At 41.4% G+C, this 18,723-nt stretch overlaps 1 protein-coding gene across 2 annotated transcripts in view; it reads left to right on the forward strand.

The window, feature by feature from the left end:
• Positions 1–5,268: 5,268 nt before the first annotated feature.
• The window catches only part of NCKIPSD (NCK interacting protein with SH3 domain), a 30,239-nt gene continuing 16,784 nt past the window's right edge, over positions 5,269–18,723 (forward strand). For both annotated transcript variants that reach the window (XM_044656968.1, XM_044656969.1), the window contains exons 1-2: positions 5,269–5,439; positions 12,344–12,456. In XM_044656968.1, the coding sequence (XP_044512903.1) occupies positions 5,269–5,439; positions 12,344–12,456 (284 nt within the window). The remainder of the gene's footprint in view (positions 5,440–12,343; positions 12,457–18,723) is intronic.

The following is an 18,723-nucleotide window of genomic DNA, read 5'->3' on the forward strand; positions in this document are numbered from 1 at the left end:
TATAAAAGGTCACTTCAAAACAAGGTAGAGGAGTAGGAAAAAAATGGTCTTTCAGATTTATAGCTAGGGGAACAGTTAATGACCAAACGAGGGATAGAGAGGACCACAAAAAGTAAAATGGCCAATTTTGATTACATTAAACTATAAAGGTCATGTACAAATACATCCAATGCAGCTAAGATTAAGGGAAATGGTTAACTTGGAGAAAGTTATTTGAAGCAAATTTTTGTGATAAAGGTCTCATTTCCAAGATATTTATAGAATTGATCAATATTTATAAGAATAAGAACCATTCCCTAACCAATAAATGGTCAAAGGATATGGACAGGCAGTTCTCAAGATAAATTTATGCTATTTATAGCCATATGAAAAAATTCTCCAAATCGATAATATTGAGAAAAATGGAAATTAAAGCAATTCTGAGGTTCAACCTCATACCCATACAAAAAAGGGAAATGGCAAATGTTGGAGGGGCTATAAGAATACTCTTATGCGGATGCTTTGTTGTTAGGGCTAGAAATTGGTCCAGCCATTTTGGAAAGTCATTTGGAACTATGCCCCCAAAGTTACTAAACTATGGATACTAGGTGGTAGTCAATAGGGCTCTGAGCCTGGAGTCAGGAAGACCTGAGTTCAAATCCAGCCTCAGATACATACTAGCCATGTATCCCTAAGGAAATCAGCTCATTGTTATCTGCCTCAGTTTCCTCACCTAAAAAAATGAGAATAAAAACAGCACCTTCTTCCTGGAGTTATGAGAAATAAATATTATTTATTTATTTATTTATTTGTTTGTTCATTTATTTATTTTAATTTTTAAACCCTTAACTTCTGTGTATTGACTTATAGGTGGAAGATTGGTAAGGGTAGGCAATGGGGGTCAAGTGACTTGCCCAGGGTCACACAGCTGGGAAGTGTCTGAGGCCGGATTTGAACCTAGGACCTCCTGTCTCTAGGCCTGGCTCTCAATCCACTGAGCTACCCAGCTGCCCCCTAAATATTTATTTTTTAAAAAAGTCCTTGGAGGGGGTAGCTAGGTGGCTCAGTGGATAGAAAGCCAGGCTTTAGAGATAAGCGGTCCAATCTGGTCTCAGACACTTCCTAGCTGTGTAACTTAGACAAGTCACTTAACTCTGTGAACCTAACCCTTATTGCTCTTCTACCTTGAAACCAATACTTAGTATCAATTCTAAGACAAAAGGTAAGGGTTTAAAATAATGATAATTTTTTAAAAGCCCTTAGCGCCATACCTGATACCCAGGAGGCACTTGTTTACCTTCTTTCCCCATTTCCACTGACCCAGGGATACTACTACTAGGCTTACACCTTAAAGAGATCAAAGAAAAAGAAAAAGGACCAATATTTATAGCAATTCTTTTTGTAGTAGGACACTACTAAAAACTAAGGTGGTGTCCACCAGTTGGGGAATGGGTGAATAAATTATGAGATGAGCATAATGGAATACTATTATAAGAATGGATGAAAGTTGATTTCAGAGGAACCTGGGAAGACTTATATGAACTGATGCACAGCAAAGTGTCTAGAAAGGAGAACGATTAATGCTATTATATCAATATTGTAAAATGGAATTATTTTGAGAGATTTAAGCAATGTGATCAATACAACTCCCTATAATTTCAGAGGAGCAATGATGAAGAATGTTTTACATCTTATAACAGAAAAGTAATGGACTAATGAGCTAACATCCAGAATTAGGGACACATTTAAAATAGGGACAATATAGGAATTTGTTTTGCTTGACTATGCTGGTTTTTTTGCTTTTATTTTTTGTTTTGTCAGGAAGAAGAGAGATTAGAGGAAAAAAACAATAATCGAAAAACATAAAACTTAATTTAAAAGAAATATTTGTCCCATACCTGATTCATATTATACACTGAAAAATTTTTTTATTCCCCACTCTGTTCCCCTAAGGTGATCTAGATAGGAGCTAAAGGGGGCCTAGGCCAGGAATTCATTATGAAGGGGACATGGGTGGAGCTCAGTCAGGTGTTTGCCCCACAGAGTGTTTTCTCCACCCTGGGCTCAGTTACTAGGGCATTTTCCCTGGTTTGGATGATATGTTCAGAAGGTACCATGGCTCTCAATCCATACCTACTTTCACTATACTGCCCATCCTTTCAATTTTGCTGTTTTTGTTCAAGGCACCATTACCTGCTCAATTATAACCTCAGAGTCATCTTTAATTCTTGCTTGTACTCATCCTGGCCATCCAAACAATTGCTAAGTCTTGTCAATTCTACTTCCAAATCTCTCACTTCCATTCCTTTTATTTTATTCCTTTCACTACCACTTTAATTTAGGTCTGCATCATTTCTTTGCATTATTATAACTTCCTAACTCCTCCTCCTGCTTCAAATCTCTGTCTACTCCATCACTTACAGAGCTTCTGAAATAATATTCTGAATGTGAGAGTCTGAATATGACACTTTCTTAGGATTCCCCATTGCCTTTGGAATAAAATAGGAATTCTTTAGATTGGCTTTCAAGGCCCTCCATAATGTGGCTCCAACCTACATTTCCAGCCCGATTTCTACATGATTTCCCTTTGTGCTCTGCATATTGCCAAACCAGGTTACTAGGTATACCCAGACCTCAATCCTTTATGGCTACCTCTGTCTATTCGCACAAGTTGTCCACCATGCCTGGAAACCACTCTCTCTTCATCTCCTCAGTTGAACAACATTTATTAAGTGCATACTATATGAAAGGTCAGACAGCTACATGTCTCAGTGGATATAGTGTCTGACCTGGAGTTAAAATCTGACCTCAGACACTTATTCGCTGCATGACTCTGAGCAAATCACTTAACCCTGTTTGCTTCAGTTTCCACATCTGTAAAATGAGTTGGAGCCAGAAATGGCAAACCACTCTAGTACCTTTGCCAAGAAAACCCCAAATGGGGTCAAGAAGAATCAGACATGACTGAAATAACTAAACAACAAATATGAAAGGCACCGTGTAATTAAGTACCAGCATACAAAAAAACCCCTCTGCCCTCAAGAAGTTTATATTAAATGTAATATATATTAACATAATATATTATATATAATATAAAATATATAAAATATGGAATGTGTCGAGAGATAAGTAAAATGGAAAGTCCTCTGGAAAGTCCTCATGTAGGAAGTGACATTTGGGTCTTGGAGAGAACTAGGAATTCCAAGAAGTGGAATTGAGGAAGGAGAACATTCCAGGCTATAATAAGGAACTCGTGCCCTGATCTCACTGGAGAAACCCCACTTAGACTGCATTTTGAAGAACTACAAATAGGGCTGGATCAGTAGCTTTGGAGGGTGGGCCTCCAGGCCTGTGACAGCCTATTGGAGTGACCCAGTGGAGTTTGTGGACCGTACCAACACCCTGGACCCTGGGACAGCTGAGTACATCGTTGGAGCAAGCAGTGAGATCCCCAAAACCCTGTCAAGCTTGCATTTAGCCTAGTATAGTGTAGTGTAAATTTTATCTTCCTTGCCCTGATTTTCTGGACCACCTAAACCCCTGTTTCTTCCCTCCTGTAGCTGTTAAGAATAGCTTGCCCCATTTCCCATTTGCCCCATCTTATTTTATTATTAAAAACCTTTAATGCTACTTCCCACTGTCTCAATATAACCCCAACGGACTCATGAAAGGTTAATTAGTTCCCCTGGCTAAGTTGAGTGTTTAACTGCCATACCAAGTATTCCTGTCACCCCCCATTCCCCTATTTCAAGGCATAGAAAACAACTAGGACAAAGAAGTATTTAGAGTACATCCAATAAGCTCTTTTCTATGGAATATAGAGTACATGAGAGGTAGAAATGTGAAATGTCTGGAAAGAGACTAGATGTAAAGAAAGGGTTTACAGGGTATTTTTTCCTAGAGGCAATAATGAGTTGCTGAAGTTTCATGAGTAAGGGGATGCCACAGCCAGACCTATGTTTTAGGAATACCTATGTGCTTTAATTTCTTCTTAAAATCTTTCCAAAGTTCAGTTTTGGTGCCATGTCCTTTTGAAGCTTTGCATGCATAAACTAGATTTTAACTTTTCTTGGAGTCAAGAAGACCTGAGTCCATATCCTAACTCAGACATTAGCTGTGTAGCCTTGGGCAAATCTCTTAACCTCTCAGCCTCAATTTCTATATCTGTAAAATGGGGATAGTAGCAACCACCTTACAGGGTTATCAACTTAAAAAAAGTTAATATGTGTAAAGGACTTTGCAAACCTCAAAGTACTACATAAATAACAGTTATTGTTTTTTGTCTAGCAGGAGGCAGTGTTGCATAATGGATAGCAAGCTGGTTTGTAGTCAAGAAAAAACTGGGTTTAATGGAGTCTGAATGCAGATAGAAGCATTCTATTTTTCACTTTATTTTGTGTTTTTTTATATGTATCTTCTTTCACAACGTGACTAATATGTTAATATATTTTGCATAATAATATATTAATATATTTAATATCACATGTATAATCTATATCAAATTGTTTCCCATATCAGGTAGGGGGTTGAAAGGAGAGAATTTGGGACTCAACATTTTAGAAAATTGTTAAAAATTATTTTTACATGTAATTGGAATTGAATTGAAATGAAATTGAAAGACCAAAACAAAAAAAAAATGGGTTCAAACATTGCTATTCTTGATACTTAATAACTATGCCCTTGTGTTAATTTTTGTACCATATGTAGCTTCCTAGCAAGAAATCACAGGTTCTTTGCTAATCTGTTTTATTAAATGCCTTTGTTCATTTGATGTGTCTAACTTGTATCCTCTTCGAGAGAATACCTCGGTGGGGGCTCAAGCTGATGTTCTGAATATATATGCAGACACAAAAGCGTCTCTTACCTGGGTGTAGATTTCAGGGGGCAGGTGAGGGAGGCAGGAATTGGGTGTCATTTTCAGTTTTGTGGGGCACCTCCCCTTTGCCTAATTGTGTGTCTGCCTGTCGTTGTTTGTCATTTTTCACAGTTTTCCTGATTCCAATTCTCGGGACAGTACCGGAGTCAGGGGCTTAAGGGGCTGCGTGGAAGCCCCCACTCACAGGCCTGGGGAAACGGGAGGCTCAGGTTGCTTGCGCTCTCGCGCGCTCTCGCGCGTGGGCCGGGCGCGCCCCCAGGGGCGGGGCTCCGCCATGGGGGTGGGAGTGGGAGGCGGGAGCGCGCACGCGGCTGTGTCACGGGGCGGAGCGGGCTCGTGGCAGCTTTTGGACCCCAGCGTCCGGGCTCCCGGTTCTTGGACCCTCTACCCCGCGACGGCGGCGGCCAGGCCTCATGTACCGCTCAGTATACGCCTTCCGCTCGTCGGAGCCCAACTCGCTGCCCTTCGGCGAGGGGGAGACCTTCCTGATCCTGGAACACAGCAGCCCGCATTGGTGGCTGGCTACCCGGGCCCGCAGCGGGGAGACCGGCTACGTGCCCCCAGCCTACCTGCGGCGCCTGCAGGTCAGAGCCGCCCCCCGCCACGCCAGCTGGCCCTGCCCTTGATCCCGGCCCTGACCCTGGCTCGCTCTGGCCCGCCCCCGCCTGCCCGGCTTCCGCGCCTGACCCCAGTCCCGGTGGCATCCCCTGCCCTCCCCCACCTCCTCTCTAGCTCCCATCCCTCCCCCAGGTTCTCAGACTCATCCTTTCCTGGGCCTGCATCTACATCCCAGCCTTGCTTAGGCCCTCCTTCATTCATTCATCCCCGTTCCCCATCATCCCCTCCAGCCCAGGGCACCCTCTCAACCTTGCCTCACTTCCCTGGGTGTTCTCCAGGTCGGCATTTATTCCTCTCTCAAGCCTTCTCCAGAAGAACCCCGCCCCCCTAAAAACAAAACAAACCCCAAAAACCCAGCCCCACAGCCCAGCAACTTCGCTGACTGGGCTCCTCTCCCAATCCTGTGGAGCCTTCATCAGGGCCCAGTGACCAGACCCTCGAGGGAGGGGTGCAGGGGCGCTCTGTGGCCTGGGGCGTGCATGTGAGGGGTGGGCATCCCCGTCCCTCCTGGGGGCCTCTGCTCTGTGTTAGGGATGGCTAGCTTTTTGGGATCCTGGGGAGGGCTTCACAGCTGCCACCTTAGGCCTCTTAGCTCTTTCCTCCCTCCCATGTTATCCCCAAACCCTTAGAAAGGCGATGGTGAACACCCCCCACCCCCCAGTCCTCAGTCTTGTGAAACTCCAGCCCCCTCCAGAAAAGGAGAGGCTCTGAATTAGGGGAGGAGGAGGGGAAGCTAGTATTTGAGAAGGTTTCTGAGTTAGGCTGGGAGTGCCTCTTGTCTATAGCATGCATCATCTTATTCCCAAACCAGTCCCTAAGACAGAAATAACCCTTTAAATTTGGAGAAATAGCAGCTGGGACTGGCTGTGTACTCCAGCCTCCAGTCTGAAGAACAGACCTCTCTCCATTGGGAAGAACCAGGTCTGGTTGTGAAACACAGCCCTGTCCCTGGAGATACCTGGTCTGAGGAGGAAGAGGATTCTTGCCTTCTGAAAGCCTCCGCCATGAATCTTTAAGATCAAAACTCAATTGTGTGGGGGTGGGAAGAAGTAGATGAATGGGTGTGTGTGTAATCAGGGGAGGCTTCCTGGAAGAATTTTGTTGTTTGGCATTATGAAGGATGGGGCAGAGAGGTTCCCTCTCCTAGAGGAGTTTAGCATCCTGTCTGACCTATTCCTCATTTGGGGTCCCCTCATGTAACTCTGTGGGTTTTGGGGGGAGAAAGACCCTCTTACAATGGCCTCCTGTACAAGGCCTTTTCCTTTTGGGTATAGCACATCCCCTCTCTGGATCTCTGCTTCCCTATTTGTAAGATGAAAGACTAGCTGCTTCTATATTCTGAGGGCTGTCAGTGGCTACCAAGTCTTAGTTGTGACTGACAGAAATTTGTGAGACCCTGCCTAGATCTGTGTTTGCATGTCTGGGTATGGCTTTGCATAGCTGCGACAGTGTCCCTGTGCATCTCTGTCAAAGGAATGTCACCCAGCAGCCCCTCCCTGGTTGGGGATTTAGAGCTCTGCTGTTTGTCTGTCTGGGTCTTGGTCCATGGGTCCATTTGGCGCCATCTGGGGAAAGCTGGGGTGGGTGGAGAAGGTCAGGTTATTCTTAGAGAGCTCAGGAAACAGGCAGACTCCCAGCCCAGTGGTGATGAGGTCAAAACAGCTTCGGAAAGGAGTAAAGTTGGATGGGGGCCCCAGATTAAAAGACCCTGGTACTTGTGCCTCCTTCAGTGTCTCCCCTGGTGCTGGGGCAGAGGTCCAGAACATCTGGTCTGGACACTTAATTTCTTCTCTCCCTTCCTCTCTATTTCTCCGATCTCTATCTTTCTACCTCGGTTGTTGTCCATTCATTTTTTAATTCTGTCTGACTCTGTGACCTCTTTTGGGGTTTTCTTGGCAAAGATACTGGAATGGTCTGCCATTTCCTTCTCCAGCTCATTTTCCAGATGAGGAAATGGAAGCAAACAGAGTTAAGTGACTTGCCCAGGGTCACCCAGCAAGTAAGTTTCTGAGGATGGCTTTGAACTCATGAAGATGAGTCTTCCTGACTCCAAATCTGGCACCCCATCCACTGTACCATTTTGCCAGCCATTAATGGAAGACAAAATTGTGAGGTAGAAGAGGAACAAGGAATTAACTTTTTATTTGACTTCCCTTAATTGGGGGGAGGAGGGTAAGAGGGAGCCAAGTTTGGTCAGTGATGGGGAGTGGGTTATTAGAAGCTGTGAGGCTTAAGGGTGGGATATAAGAGCCTTGTGGAGCCAAGTGGTACAGTGACTCCCCATGGTGTTTGAGGGGTAAAAGGAAATAGCCCTCCTCTAGGGATTATCTTTCTTCCTGTTGGCAGTGTCTCCTGGGGGTCTTGGGGAGCTTTGCAGGAGGGTTCCAGCCAGTTCTTTGCTCATAGTGTGGCATCAGACAGGATTTTTGGATGTTTTTTTTTTTCTGATTTTGGTTCTGGCGTTCTGTACTCCTGTAGGTCTGACGTGAGTTGTCGCATCCAAGGTTCTGATTTGTGACATTTTAATAATCATGATGATGATAAAATGCATTATAAATGTGATTTAACATTAACCAAAGTGTTTTCTTCTCAAAAATCCTAGACTCAGAGATGTGCCTAGCAATGTTAATATTCCAGGCTCTGCACTATGTGAGTTAATATTCCAGGCCCTGTCCTTGTTCTGTGAGAAAGCCGAAGATAGGCAAGACTCAGCACTCTGCTGTCCCTGACTGTCCCCATCCTGGCCTTGCCTCTCCTCTACTAGCCTTAGCTGCCTGGCTTCTTTCCATTCTAAGTGAGATCAACCACTGAACTTCACTATCCCCTGCCTTACTCAAAGCCTGTCTGCCCAGAGCTGTTTTTCTCCCCTCAGTTTGGCCAGGGCAAGACTCTAGTAATCTCTACAAGGCAGCTTTCTTAGGAGTCAGTGTGATGTTGTAGAAAGAACCCTAGTAGATATGGGAGTTGGAGGAATTAAGTTCTGCTACTTGCTCATGGAGTGACTTGCCAAATTACTTGCCCCTCTGGGCCTCAGGTTCTTCATCTGTAGAATGGTAGAGACAGAGTTTGGATTAGATGGTCTCTAAGGTTCTTTCCCTTTGAAGTCCGGTGATCCCATGAGGAAGTTCCAAGATAATGAAGCACAAACTGAAGTTCAAGGCTGCCAGACCCAGGAGTGACTTTGCCCTACTTCCTGACAGCTCCTGGGTCCCAGCCTCATTCCAGCCTTGCTTCAGTTTTGTCTAGGTGAAACCTTCTTAGAACTTGCTTCTGAAGGTGGTTACAGCATTGGGGTGCATCCATACAAATCTGGCCCAATAGAGCCATGGATTCTGATTGTACAGTCACTCTAGTGTTCTTTGGTCCTTCCTGGATGATGAAGGCCTATATATCTGGCTACAAAAGCTCCTCCCTTGGGCTTCAGACCGTCTTTTCTTGACCTTATAATCACCTCCACTTCCCTAGAGATTTCAGTGGCTATGGTTGTTTGGAAGTCTGTCCTCCCTATGACACTTTCCCCTTATCTGGGCCAATGTATCTGATACATCTTTAGTGGAAAGATCATTGAATTAACAAGAGACTTAACGAGTCATCTGTGAACAGGAAATCCCCAATAACGTTCCTGACAAGCAGCCCTCCAGCTTCCACTTGAAGGCTTCCCATGATGGAGAGGTCACTATTTCCTAAGGTAATAGTTAGAAAGCTCTGTTAGAAAGCTTTTCCTTATGGTAGTCCTTCAAGAAGAGCTTTATACCCATTGCTTGTGGCTCTGTTCTTTGGGGCCAAGTAGAAGAAATCCAATCCCTTTTCTCTGTGACAGCCCTCCTGATACTTGACAACAGCTATCATGTCATCCTTAAGTCTTCTCTTTCTAGGCTAAACATCTCCATTTCCTTCAACTCATCTAGAAGGCCCAAGTTTGAGTTTTGGCTCCCAGTGCTTACTAAGTGTGTGACTTTGAAAAAGTTACTTAACCATTTCTTTGCTTCATCTGTAAATGAGGATAATGCTTACTAAATTCAGGGTAGTTGTGATGGGCACTCTAGAAATGGAATTGTTATTACCCTTAGGCATTTCCTTAGTGGTAGCTCACCTCTGTGCCATCTCTTTTCTTAAAGCGCTTATTTTGTTTTTTATCTGTTTAAAGATTTTTTTAATTGATGCTTTAAAAAAAAACAAACCCAAACGTTTGTTTGGAGCCTCCCTTGTAACAAATAAATATAGTCAAATCAAACATTTCAACACATTTGTCACATCTGAAAATGCATATCATGCTACACCAATAGTCTTTTACCACGCTGCCGAAAGGCAGGGAACATGCTTCATCATGAGTCCTGGGAAGTCATGATTAGACACTACATTGATCTGAGTTCTTTAATCTGTCAGTATTGTTTTCCGTTACATGATTATTATCATCCAAAAAAATTGTTCTCTCAGATCTGTTTACTTCCTTTGCATCAGATCATGTAAAGCTTCCCAAGTTTTTGTAAATTCTTCATATTTGTCAATCATATTCCATGATATGCTCCATCATTCGTATCACCTCACCAATACTTGTCTCTTTTTGTTTCAAAACTCTTGCCTCTCACATCACCTTGGACCCATCCCCCAGAGTCAAGTCAGAGAGAAGACCTTGAACTCTTAGAGATAACTTGACAGATCCTGAACCCCAGCTTTGGTCACCAGGGACTGCCTACTTCCCCAAATCCTCTTCAGTGTCTCCCATTGGTTTCCCTAATTACTACAGGTTGAAAACATTGAAGTTACTTTCTCATCAGGGGCTGCAACAGGTGAGTTCCATCAACAGTTCCTAGATTTAAATATTGATAGATACTGTTTAGAGGAGGGACTTGCCCAAGGTCACACAATGAATTAATGATAGAGCCGAAACTAGCAACCAAGTCTCCTAACTCCCAGATCAGAATTCCTTTTTGCACTGTGTCACTCTGTCTCCATGGGTTCCTGACTGCAGCTTTGGTCTGTGACCTTTAATATCAAGGATATCTCTTCCAAGTACTACTTAAAGCCTACCTCCAAGAAGTGGTAGGTTACTACACCAAAGGTAGTAGATTCCCCCCTTGGAAGTCTTCAAGAAGAGGCCAAATGACCACTTATTGTATGTGATGTAGTAGGGATCCCTTTCTTGTAGGGGCTTGAATAGTTGATCACTGAAGTCACTTTCAATTCTCACATTTTTTGATTCTTTCAGGAATATCTGACTGAGTTTTTAGGAGGTTTGTGCTGTTGAAGGTCATTTCAGGGTCCCTGGAAGGGGAAAGAGTAGTAGATGGAGGGGAGAAGTCAGTGTTGGACCTTCTGCAGAGTCATCTAGATGTTCCACAATACATAGAATGTGAAAACTGGAAGGAACCTTGGAGACCATCCAGTCTAGGATCTTCATTTTACAGGGAAGGAAGCTGAACCCCAAAGAAGAAAGGGCCTTCTCCAAGAACACCCAGTGAACCAGTGGCAAAACTGGGACTAGAACCCGTGTTTATATTGGGACTTTTTCCATTGCATTAATCTGCTTATCTCTTCTGAGTTAGGGCCATCTCTCTCTTCACTATGGAGCAGAGACTATATGGAAGGAACCTTAGAATATCAAATATCAGAGCTATAAGGTGTCTTTAGTACACAGAACATAAAATATCAGAGCTGAAAGGAATCTTAGAACATAGAATGTCTCTTAAAAAAATAAAATAAAAAACCAGCAGCCTGAATTGGACAATCTCTTCAAGCACTTTTGCCTTTTAATTCTACTTGTATTGATATCTTTTGTTTTTAGAACACTTATTTAGGATTCTAGCCCTATCCTTTCTCCTACCTGAGGAGCCAACCATTGAACAAAGATTTTAAAAGGAATAAAAGGCAGTTGAGCAAAATTAATCTTCAAATATATCAGCTGTGCCTGAGAATAGATATAATATTTCAAAACCATAGCAGCCTACCTCTGCAAGAAAAGAAGAAAGCACATTTTTTCAATCCTTTTTAGGACCAGAAGGGCAGTTAGGTGGCAAAGTGGATAGAATAATAGTCTTGGCGTCAGGAAAACTTGTAGCCTCAGTCACTATCTGTGTGACCCTAGGCCAGTGATGGGCAAACTATTTCCTGTGGGCCAGATCCAGGATACATCTGGAGGTGGGGGCGTAGTGATTAGGGAATTGCTTAAGGCAGTGATGGGCAAACTACCTGGCTAGAGGGGAATAGTTTGCCCATCACTGCCCTAGGCAAATCACTTAGCCCTATTTGCCTCAGTTTCCTCATCTGTAAAATGAGTTGGAGCTGGAAATGGCAAACAATTCTAATGCTTTCTTTTGCCAAGAAAACCTCAAATAGGGTCAAGAAGAGACATGACTGAAACAACTAAACAACAAAAACCAGGATCAGACTTGGCCATTATAATTATAAAGCATTTTGTATTCTTTCTGTTTATATTGTGGTGAGTGTATGCTATTTTCCTGGTTCTCCTTAATCAATTCTTCATCAGTTCAAAGAGGTCTTGCCAGAGTGTATCTGAATTTTTTGTGTTCATTATTTCTTACAGCACAATCATTCCCTTACATAAAGATACCACAATTGGTTTAGCCATTCTCCAATGGATGTAGCATTTTACAAATGATGAAATTGAGGGCTGCAGAGAAGTGACTTGCTTAAAGTCACACAGTGAGTTAGTGGCAAAGCCTAGACTCAAATCCATTTCTCTTTATTCCCAGCATTGGGCCTTTTCCACTATTTCTTCTAGTTCTGGACCCTAGTGAGACCAAGGATCCACAGCTCAGCCTATCTTGATTCCCTTTTCAAGAAGTCTAGAAACACATATTATTCCCAGGGCCCAGCCTTACCATATCTCTCTGTTTTCCCTTCCTCCAGGGCTTAGAGCAGGATGTCGTCCTCCAGTCCATTGATCGTGCCATTGAGGCAGTGCACAATGCAGCCATGAAGAATGGGGGCAAGTACAACCTGGAGCAGCGAGATGTCCTGCAGTAAGTAAGGGCCCAGCCAGCACTGAGGAAGGAGGGTAGGAGGTCTTGGACTGTCCATTTTCTTTGCCTTTCTTTCCCCTTCCCTCCGTTTTTTTCCCTTCCTGTTCTTTGGAAATCATTTCTCTTCCCTAGACGGAAAGAATATAGTAGCCATTTAAGGGCCCGCTTGGCACAGGTCCTTTGATTGGTTGTATTATTCCTACCTGGGCTGGTTTGCCCTTTCGTAGGTAACTTGGTGAGTCATCTTCTTGGTTTAGCCCATTATAGCTCAGAGACTCCTGAGCTCAAGCCGTCCACCAGCCTCAAGCTTATAATTTGTATTGCCGTGCCTGGTATGTCTATTTCTATAGTATCTTCAGGTTGATGGGTCAATTCATCTCAATATTAAATAATTATCATTATTAACTATAATAATAATTTATTATTCAAAGACCCGATGAGGCAGGAAAAACATATGTCATTTGTCCTATTTTACTACCGAGGAAATTGAAGCTCTCAGAGATAACATCTTCAATGAGATGTAGCAAGCCTAGGCAGAAGTAGGACTCAGATCCATGTCTTTCAAGCCCAGGACAATCCAGCAAACATTAAATGCCTATTGGGTCAGGCCCTGGGCTCTGTTCTGGGGTCGAAAGGGGCTGGTGCAAGGCCTGGAAGGGGTGATGGGCCATGGGAGAGACGCTAGGTTTGAAGTTGACTGCCTTAGGTCCATTGTTTTGGTCATGCACCCGCTATGTCCTCAAGGCTCTGGGCAAGGGATACAGAGATAAAACGCTGGCCTTGAGGAAGTTCCATGTATATGATGTGTACACAAGTATATATAAAGTATATATAAAGTTAATAGAGTAGCTTCAGGAGGGAGAGGCTGAGGGAATCTCGGAAAAGGCTCTATTTATGTGGAAGGTACCACCTCTTGGCAGTTTTGGAGTTGAGTCTGAAGGAGGTGAAAGGGAAAAGAAGGATGTGTATTTGGGGTTTGGGAGCCAACTTGTACAAACGGACGAAGGTGAAAGATGAAATGTCCTGTATGGTGGACAGTTAGGGGGCCCGTTTGACTCAAATGGAGAATTTGTGTAATATGAAAGGTTCCCACCCAGCTCTGATATTTTATCATTATATGACCTTGAGCAGATAGCTTCACCTGCCTGGGCCTCAGTTTCCTCATCTTTTTTTTTTAATGATGGGATTGGATTCGATGATATCTGATGGCCTTTCCAACCCTAAATCCTAAGTTTCTGTGAATTCCAAGCAGATTAGAGGTATGGGAAGTAACATGCTGAGTTTGAGGGACATGCCATTAGAAGCCCTTACATAATTGGTGGAATTGAGGCCCCATGATATATTAGAAGGGATCCTAGTCTTGTCATCATAAGATAATTATGACATAGAAATAAATGCAGAAGAAAAACATAATTTATCACCTTTTATATGGGTGTAGGATTTGGGGTTTTTGTTTTAAAAGATTGCTCTATTGCAAAAATAAATCATATAGAAATAGGTTTTGAGTGATAATTGCTTGTCAGTTTCAGGAAGGGGGAGGGAAGAAGGAAGGGAGAGAACATGAATTATGTAACCATGGAAAAATATTTTAACAAAAATAAATTTATATTTACAATTATTTTAATTAAAAAGAGATACCCAGCTTTAAGGCTTACTGATTCTATAACCTTCAACAAGTCACTTTCTTTCTCTGGGTTTCAGTTTCTTTTTCAGCAAAATGGGGATGAAAGGGCCTATAATATATATTTCAAAAGTTTGGCATAGAGAAGTAGTTTGCAAACCTACAGTGTTAAAAAAAAAAAAAACAGGAACTGCTATCTGTGGACACAAAAATGCTGATGGGCATGTTCCTTTTGGGAAACAAAGTAACTGATTCACCAGGGGTGAAACATTATTCTAGGGAAGAAGGGAAGGGACTGTTATGCTTTAAAAATCCTCCCATGATATTTTTCCACTCATTTTGGAACTGACTCCCCAGTCAGTCCCCCATTGTCCTTTGTGAATTCCTTGTCCACCAGCTTTACTGCTGATTGAGATGCCACTTTGGAACTTCTCCCTCATTCCCAGGAATCCCTGAAATAAGTCAGTTCCTAAAAGGTTTTTTGTTCCTTCCTTTGGAAACTACATCCCTCTTCTGTCCATCCTGCCTTCCCCCCATGTTTTTAACTTTCAACTCTCTTCTCTTCTTCTGTTTCAAAGCCATTGTTCACTATGGCCTTGCCCACCTAGTTTTCCATTCCTGATGGAGAGTGAGTGGAGGGACTGAGTGAGTTTCTTGGAATCTAATTAGATTCAGGAGACCCAGGGTTTTTCCCTTTCCCACTAACTTTTCCTTGACTTCTCATTTCCAACCTGAGACTTTCCTTTCTGGCCCTAGTGCTGGGCAGTGAACTCAGAAAAATGATTCTACTGGATCCCTAAGTACCTCTTCCATCTCCTACTACTGTCACTGTAACTGGATTCTCAAGACTGGCATCTACTTCTCCTTTGCCTTCTCACCCTTGTCCTCACATGGATCCTCCACACAAGAATGTATTTACTAGGGTTTATTAACAAGGGAATTCTATAGTATAAGATCCAAGTTCATATCCCAACTCAGCTATTCACCAGTTTAACTTTGGCATGTCACTTCATGATGGACCTCAGTTTCCTCATGTGTAAAATAAGGGGATTGAACTAGATAATTTCTAATGTTTTTCCTAGCTCTAAATTATATGGATATACAAATTCATTATGGTCTATCAAGTTAGTGTTAGAAACTTGGCTCTTCTATTTATTCGCTTTTATAATTTTTTTATTTTTCTCCCCAATTACATGTAAAAACACTTTCCAACATTTTATTTTATTTTATTTTTTTAAACCCTTACCTTCCATCTTATAATCAATACTGTGTATTGGCTCCAAGGCAGAAGAGTGGTAAGGGATAGGCAATGAGGGTTAAGTGACTTGCCCAGGGTCACACAGTCAGGAAGTGTCTGAGGCCAGATTTGAACCTAGGACCTCCCATCTTTAGGCCTACCTCTCAATCCACTGAACCATCCAGCTGCCTCCTCCAACATTTAAAAAAAGAATTTCGAGCCTCGAATTCTCCCTCCTCCCCCCTTCCCCAACTGAGATGGTAAGCAATCTGTTACAGATTTTACATGTGCAATCATGTAAAATATTTTTCCAAATTGTGGAAAGAAACTTGAACAAAAAAAAGTGAAAAACATTTTCAGACTCCATCATTCCTTTTTTTTTAAACCCTTACCTTCCACCTCAGGAAGGTTTTGGGCCTAAGGAGAAGCATGGTAAGGGCTAAGAAGTAGGAGTTAAGTGACTTGCCTAGGGTCACACAGCTAGGAAGTGACTGAGGCCAGATTTGAACCTAGGACCTCCTGTCTCTAGACCTGGCTCTCAATCCACTGAGCCACCCAGCTACTCCCATCAGTTCTTTCTCTGGAGGCAGATGATATTTTATCATCACTCCTTTGGGACTGTTTTGGATCCTAGCTAAGTTATTTACAGTTGTTCATTGTTTAGTACTGCTGTCACTGTGTACAATATTTTCCTGGTTCTACTTACTTCATTGTTTCAGGTTATATAAGTCTTAACAGGTTTTTCTGAGCTTTTCCTGCTTGCCATTTCTTACAGCACAAAAATAATCCATTAAATTCATATTCTATAACTTAGTCATTTCCCAATGGATGGGCATCCCCTCACTTTCCAGTTATAAAATTTATAAAATCCTTCTTTTTGTTTTTTTAAATTTCTTTAGTATGCAAGCCTCGTATATACTAGTATATAGTATATATAATATATATGCTGAGCCAAAAAGTATATACCATTTTATAGCCCTTTGGGCATAGATTCAAATTGCTCTCCAAAATGGTTGAATCATTTCACAACTCTCCCAACAATGTCTCAGTTTTCCCAAATCTCCTCTTATGTTTTGTCATTTTCCTTTTCTGTCATAATAGCCAATCTGATAGATGTAAGGTGGTACCTCAGAGTTTTAACTGGCATTTGTCTAAATCAGGGATGGGCAAACTTTTTAAAGAAGGGGCCAAAGGAAAGGAAATGCTCATCTGTCAGTCTGTTTCTAAGGCAACTCTTTCAAAGTTTCATTGTATTGTATCCTACTCATTGTATTCATCAGATTAGGAATAATGTCCCCCCACACACAATAGAACATTTCAGGGGGCCACATCTGGCTCGCAGGCCGTAGTTTGCCCATCACTGGTTTAAATAATAGTGAGTTCGAGCATTTTTTCACATGACTCTAGATATCTTTAATTACTTCATCTGAGAACTGCCTGTTCATATCCTTTGATTATTTATCATTTGGGGAATGATGTATTCAAATATATTTGACTCATTTCTCTATGTATTTGAGAAATGAGGCTTTTATTAGAGACTTGTTGTAAAAACTTCTTTCTCCATTATGATTACTGTGTATTAATCTCCATCTTATTTCCCCTTCTGTTTATCCTTTTCTCTCTCCTTTCATTCTGTTCATTCTTAAGTATTTAGCTTCTGATTTCCACAATCTCAATTTGCCCTCTTTTCTATCAACCTCAACCCCTTCTCTTATACTTTTTCTCTCCTGCTTTCCTATAGGGTAAGATAAATTTCTATACCTAATTGATTGTGTAGTTCCCTCTTTGAACCAATTCTGATGAGAGTAGGGTTCAAGTGCTCCCCTTCCCGCTCCCCTATCTTTCCCTCCACTGTAAAAGCTTTCATGCTTTTTTATGTGAGATAGTTTATCCCATTCTATTTCTCCCTTCCCTCTTCTCCCAATTCATTCCTCTTTCTCACTTCTTAATTTAATATAATTTTTAAAAATATTCCATCATACTCAACTCATATCCTCTCTGTATACTACTTCTAACTGCCCTAATAATGATAAAGTTCTTAGGAGTTATAAGAATCATCTTCCCATGTAGGTAGGTAAATAATTTAAACTTGTTGAATATCTTTTGATTTCTCTTTCCTTTTTACTTTTTTATACTTCTCTTGAGTTTTGTTTTTGTGAGTCAGATTTTATATTCAGCTCTGGTCTTTTCAGAAGGAATGTATGAAAGTTTTCAATTTCATTTAATACTTGGTTTTTTTCTTTGCAGGATTATGCTCAGTTTTACTGGGTAAATGATTCTTGGTTGAAGTTCTAGCTCCTTTGCCCTTTGCAATATCCTGTTTCAGGTCTCTCAATCCTTTAATGTAGAAGCTAATAAATCTTGTGTTATTCTGACTATGGCTACATGATATTTGAATTGTTTATGGCTACTTGCAATATTTTCTCCTTGACCTAGAAGTTCTGGGATTTGGCTATTATAATCCTGGGAGTTATTTTTTTGAGAGCTCTAACCAGGAGGCAATTAGTGGATTCATTCAATTTCCATTTTAGCCTCTGGCTATAGAATATCAGAGCAATTTTTCTTGATAATTTATTGAAAGATGATGTCTTAAGTTCTTTTTTTGGTCATGACTTCCAAGTAGTCTAATAATTCTTAGATTATCTCTCCTGGATTTATTTTCCAGGTCAGTTGTTTTTCCATTGAGATATTTCACATTTTCTTCTATTTTTTCATTCTTTTCACTTTGTTTCTTGATGTCTCATAGAGTCATTAGAATCTACTTGCTCCATTCTAATTTTTAAGGTATGATTTTCTTGAGTTAGCTTTTATGCCACCTTTTTCATTTGGTCATTTCTATTTTGTAAAGAGTTCTTTTCAACAGTGAATTTTTGTACCTTTTTCCCAAAGGGCCAGTTCTGCCTTTAAAAAAAATTTTCTCTACTGGATTTTTGTGTTTCTTTTACCAGTTGGCCTATTCTATTTTTTAAGACATTATTTTCTTCATTATTTTTGGTGCCTCCATTGCCAAGCTGTTGTAACTTTTTTTTCTTGATTTTCCTGTATCACTCTTATTTCTTTTTCCAACTTTTCTTCTACCTCTCTTATTTGATTTTTAAAATCCTTTTTTGAACTCCTTCATTAATTCTTTCTGGGCTTGAGATCAATTCATATGTTTCTTGGAGCCTTTGGAGGAGTGGTATTGACTTTGTTTTCTTCTTCTGAGTTTGTGTTTTGATTTTCCCTGTCACCAAAATAATTTTCTATATTGAGATTCTTTTTTTGGCTATTGTTTGCTTATTTTCATGATGTTTCCTGCTTGTTTGCTTAAGAGCATTCTAAAGTTTGTAAAACACTTTTTCTCACAACTTTGTTTTGAGGTAGGAAGTATATGTATTATTATCCTAGTTTTCCAAAGGAGGAAACAGGC

The sequence above is a fragment of the Gracilinanus agilis genome, chromosome 1, assembly GCF_016433145.1.
Source record: "Gracilinanus agilis isolate LMUSP501 chromosome 1, AgileGrace, whole genome shotgun sequence".
Classification (NCBI taxonomy): Eukaryota; Metazoa; Chordata; class Mammalia; order Didelphimorphia; family Didelphidae; genus Gracilinanus; species Gracilinanus agilis.